Source organism: Gymnogyps californianus, unplaced genomic scaffold (assembly GCF_018139145.2).
Source record: "Gymnogyps californianus isolate 813 unplaced genomic scaffold, ASM1813914v2 HiC_scaffold_32, whole genome shotgun sequence".
NCBI lineage: Eukaryota > Metazoa > Chordata > Aves > Accipitriformes > Cathartidae > Gymnogyps > Gymnogyps californianus.
In genome coordinates, this window is record NW_026114202.1 from 392,192 (window position 1) to 406,904 (window position 14,713).

At 71.5% G+C, this 14,713-nt stretch overlaps 2 protein-coding genes, 1 long non-coding RNA gene and 1 other non-coding gene across 5 annotated transcripts; 1 reads left to right on the forward strand and 3 right to left on the reverse strand.

Annotated features, from left to right (window-relative positions):
* Positions 1-376: 376 nt before the first annotated feature.
* On the reverse strand, positions 377-458 carry TRNAS-CGA (transfer RNA serine (anticodon CGA)). Its single transcript has one exon. It is a non-coding gene; the product is annotated as a tRNA-Ser (tRNA).
* A 515-nt stretch (positions 459-973) lies between these two features.
* Positions 974-9,830, forward strand: SMARCC2 (SWI/SNF related, matrix associated, actin dependent regulator of chromatin subfamily c member 2). The gene is given in 32 exon segments (XM_050914150.1): positions 974-1,084; positions 1,243-1,362; positions 2,356-2,441; positions 2,767-2,848; positions 2,926-3,018; positions 3,111-3,180; positions 3,338-3,407; positions 3,528-3,603; positions 3,692-3,823; positions 3,915-4,030; positions 4,149-4,273; positions 4,384-4,443; positions 4,540-4,577; positions 4,866-4,996; positions 5,094-5,165; positions 5,256-5,369; positions 5,465-5,532; positions 5,535-5,617; positions 5,747-5,839; positions 6,069-6,188; positions 6,258-6,320; positions 6,396-6,654; positions 7,270-7,431; positions 7,512-7,576; positions 7,669-7,798; positions 7,886-8,052; positions 8,142-8,276; positions 8,366-8,552; positions 8,555-8,689; positions 8,806-9,057; positions 9,060-9,196; positions 9,389-9,830. Coding segments are annotated over 32 exon segments (3,762 nt in total). The 3' UTR covers positions 9,599-9,830.
* A 66-nt stretch (positions 9,831-9,896) lies between these two features.
* Positions 9,897-12,442, reverse strand: MYL6 (myosin light chain 6). 2 transcript variants are annotated; one of them, XM_050914155.1, is made up of 7 exons: positions 12,387-12,442; positions 12,068-12,095; positions 11,216-11,359; positions 10,960-11,133; positions 10,647-10,724; positions 10,503-10,541; positions 9,897-10,096 (listed from the first exon to the last, which is right to left on the reverse strand). In XM_050914155.1, exons 1-6 carry the CDS (start codon positions 12,387-12,389, stop codon positions 10,513-10,515), a joined length of 456 nt encoding a protein of 151 aa, XP_050770112.1. In that variant the 5' UTR covers positions 12,390-12,442; the 3' UTR covers positions 9,897-10,096; positions 10,503-10,512. The 2 variants fall into 2 exon arrangements, with proteins under 2 accessions (XP_050770112.1, XP_050770113.1); XM_050914156.1 differs by lacking the exon at positions 10,503-10,541.
* Positions 12,443-13,141: 699 nt separating this feature from the next.
* LOC127028424 (uncharacterized) lies at positions 13,142-13,836 on the reverse strand. The gene is made up of 3 exons (XR_007768001.1): positions 13,822-13,836; positions 13,705-13,754; positions 13,142-13,558 (listed from the first exon to the last, which is right to left on the reverse strand). It is a non-coding gene; the product is annotated as an uncharacterized LOC127028424 (long non-coding RNA).
* Positions 13,837-14,713: the final 877 nt, after the last annotated feature.

Genomic DNA, 14,713 nt, shown 5'->3' on the forward strand with positions numbered 1-14,713 from the left:
AAAACGGGTGGTTTTGGGGGGGGGGCCCTCCCCACCCCGGGGGGGCTGCGCCGGCCGCGGGGTCCCTCCCGTCTCTTTGTGTCGCCGACATCAAGAAACGCCTTTCCCGGGGCGCTGCCGCTGCGGCCCGGGGAGGGACGGGCCCCCGCCACGGGGCTCCCGGGGGGGCGGCTGAGGGTCCCGGGGGGCTCCAGCCGCGGGGGGGGGTGGGGTGTCCCCTGCACCCAGCTCTGCAGCCCCTCCCGAGGTGCGCTCCCCCAAAAGGACTACACCCCCTCCCTCAGAGCCCCGCTGCCCCCGCCGTTAAAATGAGCGGGTACCGGGGCTGGGAGGCCCCCCACGCGTGACCCGCTCCACCCCGCAAAAACTGGGGCCGCGTCACGGACAGGATTCGAACCTGTGCGGGGAAACCCCATTGGATTTCGAGTCCAACGCCTTAACCACTCGGCCACCGTGACTCCCGCGCCACCCTGCGCCGCGCTCCGCCTAGACCGGGCCCCGCCGCCGCCCGCCCCGCCCCGCCCCGCCGCGCCCCGTTCGGCCCGGCCCGGTACGCTGCGCCCGGGCTCCCACCGGCTCCCCGCCCCTCCCGGTGCCCCGCCGCCGGTCCCGGCCCCGCTTACACCCCCGCCCCGGGGCCACCCCACCGGGGCCGTCTCCCCCGCGGGGGGGGGGGAGAGGGGGAGGAGGAGGGGGGGGCGTCGCCGAGCGCCCGACCCGGCAGGGGGCGCCGGGGCCCGGCCGCGCCGGTACCGAGCGGGCAGCGCTCGCGCAGCGCGGGCGGAAGAACGCGGCACGCCCCGGGGCCGGCAGGGGGCGGTAGAGCGGGCGCGGGCGCGGGCGCGGGGCGGGGCCGGCAGGGGGCGGTAGAGCGGGCGCGGGCGCGGGGCGGGGCGAGGCCGGCAGGGGGCGGTAGAGCGGGCGCGGCGCGGCGCGGCGGGAGGCGGCGGGAGGCGGCCCGGCCCGCTCGAAGATGGCGGTGCGGAAGAAGGACGGCGGCCCCAACGTCAAGTACTACGAGGCCTCGGACACCGTCAGCCAGTTCGACAACGTCCGCCTCTGGCTCGGCAAGAACTACAAGAAGGTAGGCCGCGGCGGCGGGCGGGGGGCGCCGGCACCGGCCCCCGCCTCGCCGGGCCCGGCCTGTCACGGCCCCGCCGCCGCCATCGCCGCCCCCGCCCCCCCTCCCCCCCCCCCCCGGGCCCGGCCCCGGCGGCGGCGCTGACCCCCCCGCCCCCGCAGTACATCCAGGCCGAGCCCCCCACCAACAAGTCGCTGTCGAGCCTGGTGGTGCAGCTGCTGCAGTTCCAGGAGGAGGTCTTCGGCAAGCACGTCAGCAACGCGCCCCTCACCAAGCTGCCGGTGAGCCCCCGCCGCGGCGGGCACCGGGGCGCGGGCAGCCGGCGGCGGCGCGGACGGGGACGTGGTGGGCCGGGGGCTGTGCCCGGCGGGGGACGCGGCCCAGCGACACCCGGGGACCTGGGGGCAAGGCCCCCAGTGGGGACAGCGCCCCAAAGACGCGGGGACAGTGCCCCGATGAGCCGGGGGCACGGCCCCAGTGACCCGGAGACAGCGCCACAAAGACCCAGGGACAAGGCTTAGGCAGGGACAGCACCCCAGAGACCCGGGGCAGAGGCCCCAAAGACCTGGGGACAAGGCCCTGAGCAAGGACAGCGCCCAGAGACGCGGGGACAGAGCCCCACTGAAGCGGGGACAAGGCCCCGAGCGGGGACAGCACCCCAAAGAGCTGGGGACGAGGCCCCAGTGACCCAGTTCAGCATTGCAGTGACCCAGGGACAGCGCCCCGGCCTAGGGACAGCGCCTGACCACGGACAGCACCCGGTGACCCGGGACAGTGCCCCAGTGCGGGACAGCGCCCTGGTCAGGGACGGTGCCCCAGTGTCCTGGGGACAGTGCCCGGGGACAGGCAGGCACTGTCCCGCTGGGAACTGCCCCCCAAGCAGGGTCTGTGCCCCAGCGACCAGGGGACAGTGTCCCACCAGGGGCAGCACCCCGACACCGGGACAGGGCCCCGACCACGGGCAGCACCCCAAGGACCCGGGGACAACACCTTATGGACCTGGGGACACCACCCCGGGGACCGGGGACCTGGGGACAGGGTCCCGGCACAGGGACAGGTCCCCAGCTGCGGACAGTGCCCCAGCACCGCAGGGACCGCATCCCAGCCCAGGGACAGAGCCAAACAAGTGGATGGCACCCCGACAAGTGGATGGCACCCTGACATGGGGATGGCACCCCGACAAGGGGATGGCACCCCGCCCAGGTCCCCGCTGCACCAGGGACGCAGCCCACCCCTCGCAGCTGCCCCCCCCGACCCCTTTCTTCCTGTTACAGATAAAATGCTTCTTGGATTTCAAGGCGGGAGGAGCCCTGTGCCACATCCTGGCAGCGGCCTATAAATTCAAGAGCGACCAAGGATGGTGAGCGCCCGCCTGCGCCCGTCGGGGCTGGGGGTCCTGGGAGCAGGAGGGGGCCGGGGCGGGGGTCACGGGGCCAGGGGTAGGGGGTCCCCTCCATAAGAACACTCTGGGGTGGCCTCGGCCGGGGGCTGCACGGGGGTGGGCTGGTTGTAGGGCACCCTCTTCCATAGCAAGCAGGTGCCGGGGCATGTCGTCCCCCCCCACCACCGTGGACCCCTGATGGGGTTCAGGCGCGTGTCCCCCCCCCCACCCCCCCAGGCTTTGGATGCTGACGAGGAGACCTGAGCTGTGGCTTTCATGAGAGTCGCTCTTTTCTTCCAATAAGGCGGCGTTTCGATTTCCAGAATCCCTCGCGGATGGACCGCAACGTGGAGATGTTCATGACCATCGAGAAATCCCTGGTGCAGGTAAGAGGCTCTGCCCCTGCCCCGCCCCGGGACCCCCCTGTCCCCCACCCGCTCACCACTCTGCTCTCCTTCCCCAGAACAACTGCCTGGCCCGGCCCAACATCTTCCTGCACCAGGAGATCGAGCCCAAGCTGCTGAGCAAGCTGAAAGACATCGTCAAGAGGCACCAGGTCAGTGGCAGCGCCGGGGGGGGCACAGGGGGCCCATCCAACGCCTCGTCCTGGCACTCAGCCCTGGACCCGCTCCCCGGCTCTCCTCGCAGGGCACGGTGACCGAGGACAAGAGCAACGCGTCCCACATCGTCTGCCCTGTCCCCGGGAACCTGGAGGAAGGTGGGTGCAAGGGGCAGCCCCCCGCTCCGAGCTCACGGCGAAAGGCCGGGGGCGGGGGTGGTGTTTGGGGGCCAGAGCCGTGCTTGGCGTCACGGGCAGCTCTCGGTGGGACGGCGGGTCCGTGCTCAGCGCCGGCCCCGCTCCGTGTCTCCCGCAGAGGAGTGGGTCCGGCCGGTCATGAAGCGTGACAAGCAGGTCCTGCTGCACTGGGGCTACTACCCCGACAGGTGAGGGGTCCCGGGCGGGGGCTGTGGGGACGCGGCTGCAGCCTGATGGAGCCCCCCGCGCCCACGGGGCACCCACACCGCTGTGGGTGCCGCTCTCACCCCGTCCCTCTCCGCCCGCAGCTACGACACCTGGATCCCCGCCAGCGAGATTGAGGCCTCCGTGGAGGACGCCCCGACGCCAGAGAAGCCCCGGAAGGTAACGGGGTCCCCCAGGCTGGGACGGTGGCTGCAGCCCCCTCCCCTGCCCGCTGGCTGCCTGACGCGCCCGCACCCCTGCCTGGCAGGTCCACGCTAAGTGGATCCTGGACACGGACACCTTCAACGAGTGGATGAACGAGGAGGACTATGAGGTGACGGATGAGAAGAGCCCCGTCGCCCGCAGGAAGAAGATCTCAGCCAAGACGCTGACGGACGAGGTCGGAGCGGGGCGGCAAAGCCACGGGGGGGGACGATGGGGGTCTCGGCTGTCCCGCTCGGTTGGACCCAGCGACCCCCCGTCCCCCTCAGGTGAACAGCCCCGACTCGGACCGGCGGGACAAGAAGGGGGGCAACTACAAGAAGCGAAAGCGCTCGCCCTCCCCCTCTCCCACCCCAGAAGCCAAGAAGAAGAACGCGAAGAAGGGGTGAGCGCGGGCTGGGGGGGGCGGCAGGGTCGGATCTGGCCCCGGGGCAGGGGCTGTGGGGAGTCCGGCCCTGGCGTGCGGTGGTGACTGGGACACGGCGGGGTCTCTCCCTTCGCAGACCCTCCACCCCCTACAACAAATCGAAGCGTGGGCACCGCGAGGAGGAGCAGGAGGACCTGACAAAGGACATGGACGAGCCCTCGCCCGTCCCCAATGTGGAGGAGGTCACCCTGCCCAAGACAGGTCAGGGTGGGGGGCCGGCAGCCACCCCGCAGGGTCCCCCCCTCACGAGCGTGGGCTGGGGTGAGGGGGCCCGTCCTCGGGGTGCTCAGCGCCGCTTCCCTCCGCTGCAGTCAACACCAAGAAGGACTCGGAGTCTGCGCCCGTCAAGGGGGGCACCATGACGGACCTGGGTGAGTCCGAGCCGCCGGGGCCGAGTGCCGCGGCAGGTTCCCCAGCACCACAGACCTGGCAGCACCCCAAATCGCCCCTGCTCTCCTCTCTTCCAGATGAACAGGAGGACGAGAGCATGGAGACAGCCGGCAAGGTGAGGCCTGGGGCCGTCCACTCCTCCCTGGCCCAGCGCTCCTCCAGGGAAGATGTTCCCATCCCAGCACGGGGATCACCATCGCTGGATGGTCGCCTATTTTGTCCTTCTTTCCTTGTCCCACTTTTGGGGACAAAAAGGCCCCTTTCTGCCCTTCCCATCGCCCCTGGGGCTGCACGTAGCTTTGCCCTGCGCTTTTGGCCTCATCCTGCTCTCAGTTGAGGATCAGGAAGGGTGCAGAAGCGGGGCTCAGGGCCCCCTTGCCCATGTGGTGCTGGTCTCTGGCAGGACGAGGAGGAGAACGGCACCGGGAGCAAGGGGGAGCAGGCCAAGAACCCCGACCTGCACGAGGACAACGTGACGGAGCAGACCCACCACATCATCATCCCCAGCTACGCCGCCTGGTTCGACTACAACAGGTACGGGACAGCCGAGGATGAGGACGGTGCCCCGGGGCGCCAGCCAGACGATGCGGGGCCGCCGTGCCGGGCCCTCCCCGAGCGTCTCGTCTTGCAGCGTCCACGCCATCGAGCGCCGAGCCCTGCCCGAGTTCTTCAATGGCAAGAATAAATCCAAGACCCCTGAAATGTGAGGCCGAACCCCCACCCCCCCCTTCCCCATCCCTCCTGGTGCCGGCGGGGCCGCGGCCGGCGCTGACACCTCGCCGCTCTCCCCCAGATACTTGGCTTACCGCAACTTCATGATCGACACGTACCGGCTCAACCCGCAGGAGTACCTGACCTCCACGGCGTGCCGCCGCAACCTGGCCGGGGACGTCTGTGCCATTATGCGGTGGGTCCGGCGCCGGCGGGGCAGGGAGGGGATCGGTTTGGCACCCTGGCGCTGGCGGGAGGGACCGGCGGGGTCTGAACCCCGGCTCTCCGCAGGGTCCACGCTTTCCTGGAGCAGTGGGGTCTCATCAACTACCAGGTGGACGCCGAGAGCCGGCCCACCCCCATGGGCCCCCGCCGACCTCCCACTTCCACGTCCTGGCCGATACGCCCTCGGGGCTGGTGCCGCTGCAGCCCAAGACGCCGCAGGTGGGTGCGCGGGGGCGGCCGCTCCTCGCCCAGCCGCGTCCCCCTCTGCCTTCCCCGGTCCCCGCGGGGGCCGGGCGCGGGGTGGGGTGGGGGGGGTGGGGGATCGCACAGCTTCGATCCGTGCCTCAGGGCCGGCAGAGTGACGGCGACGCCAAGACGGGCCGCAAGAGCAAAGAGATCGAAGACCTCGTCACCGAGACGGTGAAGGGGAAGCCGGAGCTGGTAGGCGGCTCCTTGGGGTCCGTCCCCCCGCCGCTGGCCGAGGAAGGCTCCTTCCCTCCTCCCCCTCGCGCCCCGCATGCCACCCTGCCCCGGGGAGCAGGGACGCGGGGGGGACACCGTGACGAGATGGGGCACGAAGGCTTCTCTGGGATGGGGGGGGGACAACCGGCGTCCTCGTGGCCTGTCCCCCGTGGCCGCGTCCCCAGCGTCCCCTCTCCTCCCCTGGCAGCAGACCTCGGCCTCGCAGCAGATGCTGAACTTCCCCGACAAGAGCAAGGAGAAACCGGCCGACATGCAGAACTTCGGCCTCCGCACCGACATGTACACCAAGAAGAACGTCCCCTCCAAGGTGGGCACCCCCCCGTCCCCGTCGCCGTCCCCCTGCCCGCCGCCGCTCACCCCTCTCTTCCCCCCGCAGAGCAAAGCCGCCGCCAGCGCCACGCGGGAGTGGACGGAGCAGGAGACGCTGCTGCTGCTGGAGGTGAGCGGGGGTCCACGGGGAGGGGGGGAACGGGGCCGCCGGACCCCGCTGACCCCCCCCCTCTCCGTCCCGCAGGCCCTGGAGATGTACAAGGACGACTGGAACAAGGTGTCGGAGCACGTGGGCAGCCGGACGCAGGACGAGTGCATCCTGCACTTCCTGCGGCTGCCCATCGAGGACCCCTACCTGGAGGACTCGGAGGCGTCCCTGGGGCCGCTGGCCTACCAGCCCATCCCCTTCAGCCAGTCCGGCAACCCCGTCATGAGCACCGTCGCCTTCCTGGCCTCCGTCGTCGACCCCCGCGTCGCCTCCGCCGCCGCCAAGTCGGCTCTGGGTAATGCGGCGGGGGTCCGGCCCCGGGGGGCCCGGCTGAGCCCGGGGGGGACAGGGCCTATGGGGAGAGGGGGGAGTCCTGTAGGAGGATGGGATGTGTCCTATAGGGAGCTCTGTAGGGAGATGGGACGAGTCTTACGGGGAGATGGCTGAGTCCTGTGGGGAGACAGGACGAGTCCTATAGGGAGGTGGGAATGAGGCCTGTAGGGAGGTGGGAATGAGGCCTATAGGGAGGTGGGAATGAGTCCTATAGGGAGGTGGGGATGAGGCCTATAGGGAGGTGGGAATGAGGCCTATAGGGAGTCCTACAGGGAACCAGGACCAGTCTTATGAGGAGATGGGATGAGTCCTACAGGCAGATGGGATGAGGCCTATGGGGAGATGGATGAGTCCTCTGGGGAGACGACTGAGTCCTATAGGGCTTCCTCTAGGGAGACATGATGACTCTTCTGAGGAGATGGGGTGAGTCCTATAGGGCATTCTATAGAGAGGCAGGACAGGAGCTGTGGGGAGACAGGATGAGCCCTGTGAGGGGATGGGACGAGCCCCCCAAGGGATATACGGTGCTGAGGGGGCGTTGGGGGCCCCGCTGAGGGCCCGCGGCGCTGCCCCGCAGAGGAGTTCTCCAAGATGAAGGAGGAGGTGCCCACGGCCTTGGTGGAGGCCCACGTGCGCAAGGTGGAGGAGGCGGCCAAGGTGACGGGCAAGGCTGACCCCGCGTTCGGGCTGGAGAGCAGCGGCATCGCCGGCACCACCTCCGACGAGCCGGAGCGGATAGGTGAGGCGGGGTGAGCGTGATGAGTTTGCCAGGCCTGGGGCGGGCAGCAGCGGGGCCTGACCTTGCGCTTGCGTCCCCAGAGGAGAGCGGCGCGGAGGAGGCGCGGGCGGAGGCGCAGCCGGCAGAGGAGAAGAAGGAGGCGAAGGTAGCGGCTGGCCCGGGGAGGGGGCGCGGGGGGCCCGGGGAGGGCGGCTGGCACAGGGAACTCGAGCGGCCGTGGGGCCGGTCCCTCCCCAGGAGCCCCGGGACGGCGCCGCCGAGGAGGAGGCGAAGGAGAAGCCCGGGGAGGCACCCAAGAAGGAGGAGGAGAAGGGGAAGGAGGCGGAGGGCGAGAAGGAGCCTGATAAGGGTGATGGCGATGGCGCAGGTGAGTGAGGGGGCCTGGTTGGGCTGGGGGGGGACGCTGAGCCCCCTGCAGCCCTGCCCCGCTGACACGGCCCCCACCCTGCCGCAGGGGAGCCGGAGAAGGAGAAGGAGGCGAAGGAGGGGCCGGACGAGGCGCCCAAGGAGCCACCGGAGCCTGAGGCCGAGCGCAAGGCCAAGGTGGAGCGGGACATCGGCGAGGGGAACCTCTCCACCGCCGCCGCCGCCGCCCTGGCCGCTGCCGCCGTGAAGGCCAAGGTGAGGGGCTGAGGTCAGGGCTGGAGGCGGGGGGGGGGTGTGCAGCCCGGGTGTGGGTGCTGACCCCCCCGTGCCGGTGCCCCCCGCAGCACTTGGCGGCAGTGGAGGAGCGTAAGATCAAGTCGCTGGTGGCGCTGCTGGTGGAGACGCAGATGAAGAAGCTGGAGATCAAGCTGCGGCACTTCGAGGAGCTGGAGACCATCATGGACCGGGAGCGCGAGGCCGTGAGTGATGGTGGTGGTGGAGGGGGGGGGAGCCAGGCGCTTGCCCCCACTCCAGCATCCCCTGCTGACCCCCCCGTGTCTCCCCCCAGCTGGAGTACCAGCGGCAGCAGCTGCTGGCGGACCGTCAGGCCTTCCACATGGAGCAGCTGAAGTACGCGGAGATGCGCGCCCGCCAGCAGCACTTCCAGCACCTCCAGCAGCAGCAGCAGCAGCAGCCGCCCCCGCTGCCGCCGGGGGCCCAGCCCCTGCCCGCCGCCGCCGCCGCCGGCGCCCCCCTGGCCCCGCCGCCCACCCGCTGGGCGCGCCGCCTGCCCCCGCCATGGTGGCCCCCGCTGAGCCCGTGGGGCAGCCGCTGCCCGGGGCCCCCCCGCCGCAGCCGCCCCCGCCGCCGGGCGCCCCGGCTGTCCCACACGGTGAGTCGGGGTGCCAAGGGCTGCTTGGGTGTTGGGGGGATGTGCGTGGGTGGCGGGGTCTCGACGCCGGGGGCTCGGCACTGACAACCCCCCCCCCGCCCCATCTCTCTCCGCAGCCCCGGCGCCGTTCCCCGGGCAGCAGCCGCCGTCCCAGAGCCTGGCTGGGAGCCTCGGTGGCAGCGGCCACCCCGCCGTGCCCGGTAATGCGCCCGCGGCCCTGCCCTTCGGATTGCCTCCATCCGCCATCCCATTTAGCATGGCTAACCCCCCCGCCGAGCCCCTCGGCGCCACCTTCCCCGCTAACCCGCCCGCCCTCCCGCTGCATGGGGCCCTCGCCAGCAGCATGCCGTCCGGGGGGCTGCCCCCCCCCACCCACCCACCCGGCCTGGCCCTGCCGCACCTCGCGGGGGGCTCGGCCGCCGCGCACAGCCCCGCCATCGTGGCCGCCGTGCAGGGAAGCCTCCTTCCCAACCCCGGCCTCCTCGCAGGTGAGACATGGGGGGGGGCGTGGGGGGCCGCCGGGGACGGGGAGGGGGGGACCCACCGGGAGCGGCTCAGGGAGGGGGAACCCGCTCGCGGGCATGGGGCTGGGTGGGGGGCTCAACCCTTCCCGGGAGCTGTGGGGCAAGAGGTGCTCGTGCACCCCCTTGCCCCCCCCAGATGTGACCCCCCCCCGCCCTTTCTTTTCTCTCCCTGCAGACCAAGGCCCCCCCTGCAGACGGACCCCATCGCGCCCAGCCCCAGCACGGCCACCCCCGTCCCCCCCACGCAGTGAGCCCCCGCCGGGGCCGAGGACGCCGCAGCCCCCCCAACCCCGCCACCGGCCCGGGGAGACCGGCCCTCCCGCCCCTGCAAGGCGCCCCAAAGGAAGCCCCCCCCGACCCCCCCAGCTTTGGTATTTTTTTATGATTGTCCCGGATTTTATTTAAGTGTTGGTCTCCCCAGGCGGGCCGGGGACCCTGCTCCCCCCCGGCTATTTATGAGACAGCTCCAGTCCCACCTGGCACATGGGCATCCCCCCCCCAGCTCCTTCGCCATTGCCAGCCCCTCCTCCTTCCGTTTTGGTTTTGGTTTGTTTTTTTTTTTTAAAAAAAAAAACCAACAAAAATAAAATTCCAAGTCCCCGGGGCGGGAAGAAACAGCCTTGTGGTGCAGAATCTGTCTGGGGGGGCCATGGGGGGACACACAGAGGTTCACGGACCCAGCGTCACCTTTCCGACACTTTATTTGATGCCGTGGAGCAATAACTTAGCCGGTGGGCCAGGAGCGGGGGGGGGGGGGGGGAGCTGGGGGGGGCATGGTGGCTGTGGCAGGAAAATGAGGGAAAAGGCACAAAACCCAGAGCAATGGGGGGGACACAGGACGACACGAGGGGTCTTCAGCCACTCAGCACCATCCGGACCAGCTCTGCGGAGAGAAAGGGGGAGAGCGGGGTGAGGGGGAGTCTGCCGGGCCCCCCCAGCCCTTGTCCCAGAGAGAGGCAGGAAAACCAAAGTCAAATGGCTGAAGAGCGCAGGGAGGAACCGGCGTCGCTGCAGCCCCGGCCCGACGCCGCGGCCCTCGCTGCCGGGGGGGCTCCACCGGCCCCCCCCACCCACGCCAGCACCCACGTCCCGGCCCCAGCGCGCAGGGGGGGGCTCCATGCAGAGGGGCATGCGGGGCTGGGGGCTGCACCAAGGGCAAGAGCGCAAACCAGGCGGCCTTTTTTTTTTTTTTTTTCTTTAAAAAAAAAAAAGAAAAAAAGACACCATCGAAAAAATAGGAAGGAAAAAAAAAACTGTAAGTAACTGAGGGGAGCGGGGGGGAGGCGTACCCCTGCGGCGTCACCCTGACAAGATGTGTCTCACAAACGCTGGGAGGAAGGAAGGAGACATGATGGTCAGGGAGGGAGTGGGGCCGCGGCCGAGCCCCCCGGGACCCCCAGCACCCCGGGACCCCCAGCACCCCCAGCCCTCACCTTCATAGTTGATGCAGCCGTTGCTGTCCTCGTGCCCGGCCACCAGCTGCTCCACCTCCTCCTCCGTCATCTTCTCGCCTGTGGGACAGCCCACGTCACCCCGGGGTGATGGAGGGGACGACACCGGGGGTCCCCAGGGCTTGCGGGCCTTTGGGGGGTCCCTGGGGCTGGCTGCGGGCTTGCGAGGATCCCAGGACTGGCCGGGAGCTCATGGGGGTCCCTGGGGCTGGCTGGGCTTTGGGGGTCCTCAGGGATGGACGAGGGGTCCCTGAGGGCTCGCAGGGATTCGGGGACCCAGGGGAGTGACGCTCACCCAGGGTGACGAGGACGTGGCGGATCTCGGCCCCCATGACGGTGCCGTTGCCCTCCTTGTCGAAGACCCGCAGCCCCTCCACGTAGTCCTCGAAGCAGCCCTGGTCCTTGTTCTTGGCGATGGTCTGCATCATGGGCAGGAACTGCTCGAAGTTCAGCGTCTTCAGGTTCATCTCTGCGGGAGAGAGGCCGTGGGTGGGGGCCGGGGGGGGGCGGGGGGTCCTGGGGAGTTGGGGGGGGGGGGGTCCCCCACTCACCATCGCTCTTGGGGTTGCCCAGCACCTTCATGACCTCGGCATTGGTGGGGTTCTGGCCCAGTGCCCGCATCACATCCCCACACTGGCTGTACAGGATCTTCCCGTCCCCCGTGCGGTCGAAGAGCTGGAACGCCTCCTTGAACTCTGCCGGACCCCCCCCGCGTCAGCACCTCCGGGACCCCCCCCACACCGGGATCCCCCCCCGCCCCCGCCGCCAGACCTCCCATCCCAACGGACGCTGCATCCACAGACCCCACACTGATGGGACCCCACAGCCTGCATCCCTGGGACCCCCCGCACCTTGGGGACCCATTACCTGCCCCCCCCCGGGACCCTGGCCCCCCTCCCGGCCCCGGGTTGGGTTTCGTTCCCGGGCGGGATCCGGTTTCCCGGTGGAACCCGACGCCGGCCGGGATGCAGGTCGCGCCCGGGATGCTGCCCCCGCCCGAAACGGACCCAGGCGTCCGGGCCGCTCCCGCCCCAACCGGGAGGGAACCCGGGCGTCCGGGCGGCCCCACCCCGCAGGAATGCGCGGCCCGGCCCCGCGCTATGCCCATATAAGGGCAAATGGCGCAAAAGGGGCCCGCGTCCCCGTCCGTTCCCCCCCCCCCCGCCCCGCGCCCCCTGGGCCGGCCCCGCATCCCCCCGGTCCCGCACCCCTCCCGGCCCGCACCCCCCCCCCGGCCCCGCTGGCACGAACGGCCCCGCCCGGGCGAGACTTTGCCCCGGGAAAGGCCCCGCCCGCGGCCGCGCAGGAAGCGCTGGGGGCGGCGGGGCCGGTCCCGGGGGCTGTGCCCCGTGCTTGGGGGGGGGGGGGACCGCCGTGCCCGGTGCCCGGTGCCGGTCACTCACCCGCAGTCTGCTCCTCCGAGAAGTCGCACTGCGGGGAGAGCGCGGCGGTCAGCGGTACCGGTACCGGCACCGGCGGCGGCACCAGCCGGCCGCGCCCTCGGGGACGGCGCCACCGGCCGCGCCCGGTGCCCGCCGAACCCCCCCCCCTCGCCCCGCCGAGCCCCCGCCCCGCTTCCCCGCCCCAGCCGCCCCCCCGGCGCGACCCCCGCCCCTGTGCCCCCCGGATCCCCCGCCCGCGCATCCCCCCGCGCATCCCCCGCCCGCGGCAGCCGGTGCCGGTGCCGGTGCCCGACGCCGGTGCCCGGTGCCAGTGCCCCACCATGGCGGCTGCCGCTCCCGTCCCTGCTCCGCGCTCTGGGCCGCGGGCGGCGGGCGGGCGCTTTCTACCGACCGGCGTCACCGCCCGCCCATTGGCCGCGCGCCGGCTGCGTCACCGCGCGCTAATTACGCGATGCATTATGCATGAGGAGGGCGGGGAGAGGCGAGGCCACGCCCTTTCTCCCGGGGGTGATTTTTTTGTCTATAGATGGGCACGGAGCGGGGTCGGGGGGGGGCACCGCCATGGGGCACACCCCCACGGGCACCCCAGGGGCCACACCCCAACGGCCACACCCCATGGAGAGCACCCCACTGGGAGACAACCCAGTGCCCGTACCCCACGGGGGACACCCCAACAGAGGACAACCCCACGGGGACCCCACAGTAGGGAGCATCCCCTGACAGCACCCCATGGGGGACACCGCAGTGGGGACACCAGGATGGGCGTCGGCCCACAGGTGGACCTCCTGAGGACCACACCCCACAGGCAGCACCCCAACAGGGACACCCCAATGACCACACCCCATGAACGGCATCCCGATAGGGACATCACCACGGGGACCACACCCTGTGGGTGGCATCCCACCAGGGACACCACCACGGGGACACCCCAAGCGAAGGAAACCAAGATGGGGAGCGCCCCACGAGGGACACCCACGGGGGAAGCCCGTGGGAGGACGGCACACGGGGGGACACCGCAGACCCCAAGGCTCCCCCGGGGACCCCAGGACCACACGAAGCCGCCGCCGTCTCCTCCCTCCTTTATTAGCGCGGGGGGGGGACACACGACGCGGGGACGCAGCCCCCGGGAAGGCAGCGAGGGGGTCGGCGCGGCGGTGGCGCGGTGGCACGGCGGCGGTGGCAGCGGCTCTAACAAAAGCGTCTTCCCGGGGGGGGGGGGCCGGGGGCAGAACCCCAGGCCGGCCCCCCGCGCCGGGAGGCTCCTTGGTAGGCAAAAGGCACGAGGTACGTAACAGTCTGGGGGGGCACAGGGGGGGCCCAGCCTGGCCCCCGCCCGGCGCGTCTTTGGTCAGTGGCGAGGCGGGGGGCGGTGGGGAGGCGGCAGGAGCAGCTGGGGGCCCGGCCCCCCTCGCCCTTCCCACTGCCCCAGGCACAGCGGGGATGGGGGGGCCCGGGGGGGGGCCCCAGCTCTAGGGGCTGCTCAGCTCGTACCTGTGGGGGGAGAGAGGTGAGGGGGCACGGGGAGGGGGGGAACGACACAGCCCCCCACCCCTGAGAGACCCACGGGGAGCACCGAGAGACCCATGGGGAGCCCCGAGAGACCTCCCATCCCCCCCAGGACCCCAGCCCCCACTCACCAGTGGGCTCCCCCCTCGGACAGATCCACCTGCGCCAGGTCCAGATGGAGCTGGGGGAGAGCAAAGGCTCAGAGGGGCTCCCCAGCCCCCCCGGGCCCCCCCCAGACCCCCCCCTACCTTCCCCAGCGCCTCCTTCTCCCGCGACATGAAGGACAGGGTGGATTTGACGTGAGCTTCCAGCTTGCGCCGCGAGGCTTCCTCAAGGGACATGTCCCACTCGAACCTGGGGAGACTGGGCTGTACTGGGCCGTATTGGGCAGCACTGGACCGTACTGGGCAGCACCAGGCAGGCTCCCCCCGCCTCACCTCTCGTTGAAGTCGGGGTTGAGGGTCTTCTTCTGCACGCCGGTCTTCCTCTTGGTGCTGCGGCTGCGGTCGGGCAGCAGCACCAGGGATACGTAGGGGTCGGGCAGCTCCTTCGACACCGGCTTCAGCTTCCTGGGGGGGGGCAACACACGGCTCAGCAGGGGGGTCCCAGCCCCGAGCCCCCCACCCGAGCCCCTGCCAGGCACGGCCTCACCTGCAGGCGTGGACGATGGCCACCAGCTTGCGCTCGTCCCCGTGGTACCAGAGCGTGAGCTGCAGCCGGCCCAGGGGACCCTCCGCCGGCTCCGGGTGGCTGCGGGGGCAGAGGGTCAGCACCCCCCCCGGACCCCCGGCACGGGGAGGGGTCTCGGCCCTGGGCTCCCCGGGGGGCTCACGCCCGGACCCCCCCCGCCCTGGCTGGGGTTTGCAACCGGAGCAGACGTGGGGATGGGGGCTGGATGCTCCCGGGGGGGGGGGGGGGCTGGATGCTCCCGGGGTGGGGGGCTCACGCCCCCCAGCCCTACCTGTCAGCGGGGAGCAGGCGCTGGCGCAGCCCCCCAGCCCCGCGCTCCTCCTCCCCCGGTGCCTCCGTGGGCTGGGGGGCAGCGTCCCCCCGGCCGGGGACACGCTGCCGGCCCCCACCTCCACCTGCTGCGACACCAGGACCTGGGGGGCGAGGGGGGGGTGAGGGGGGGTCTCGGCC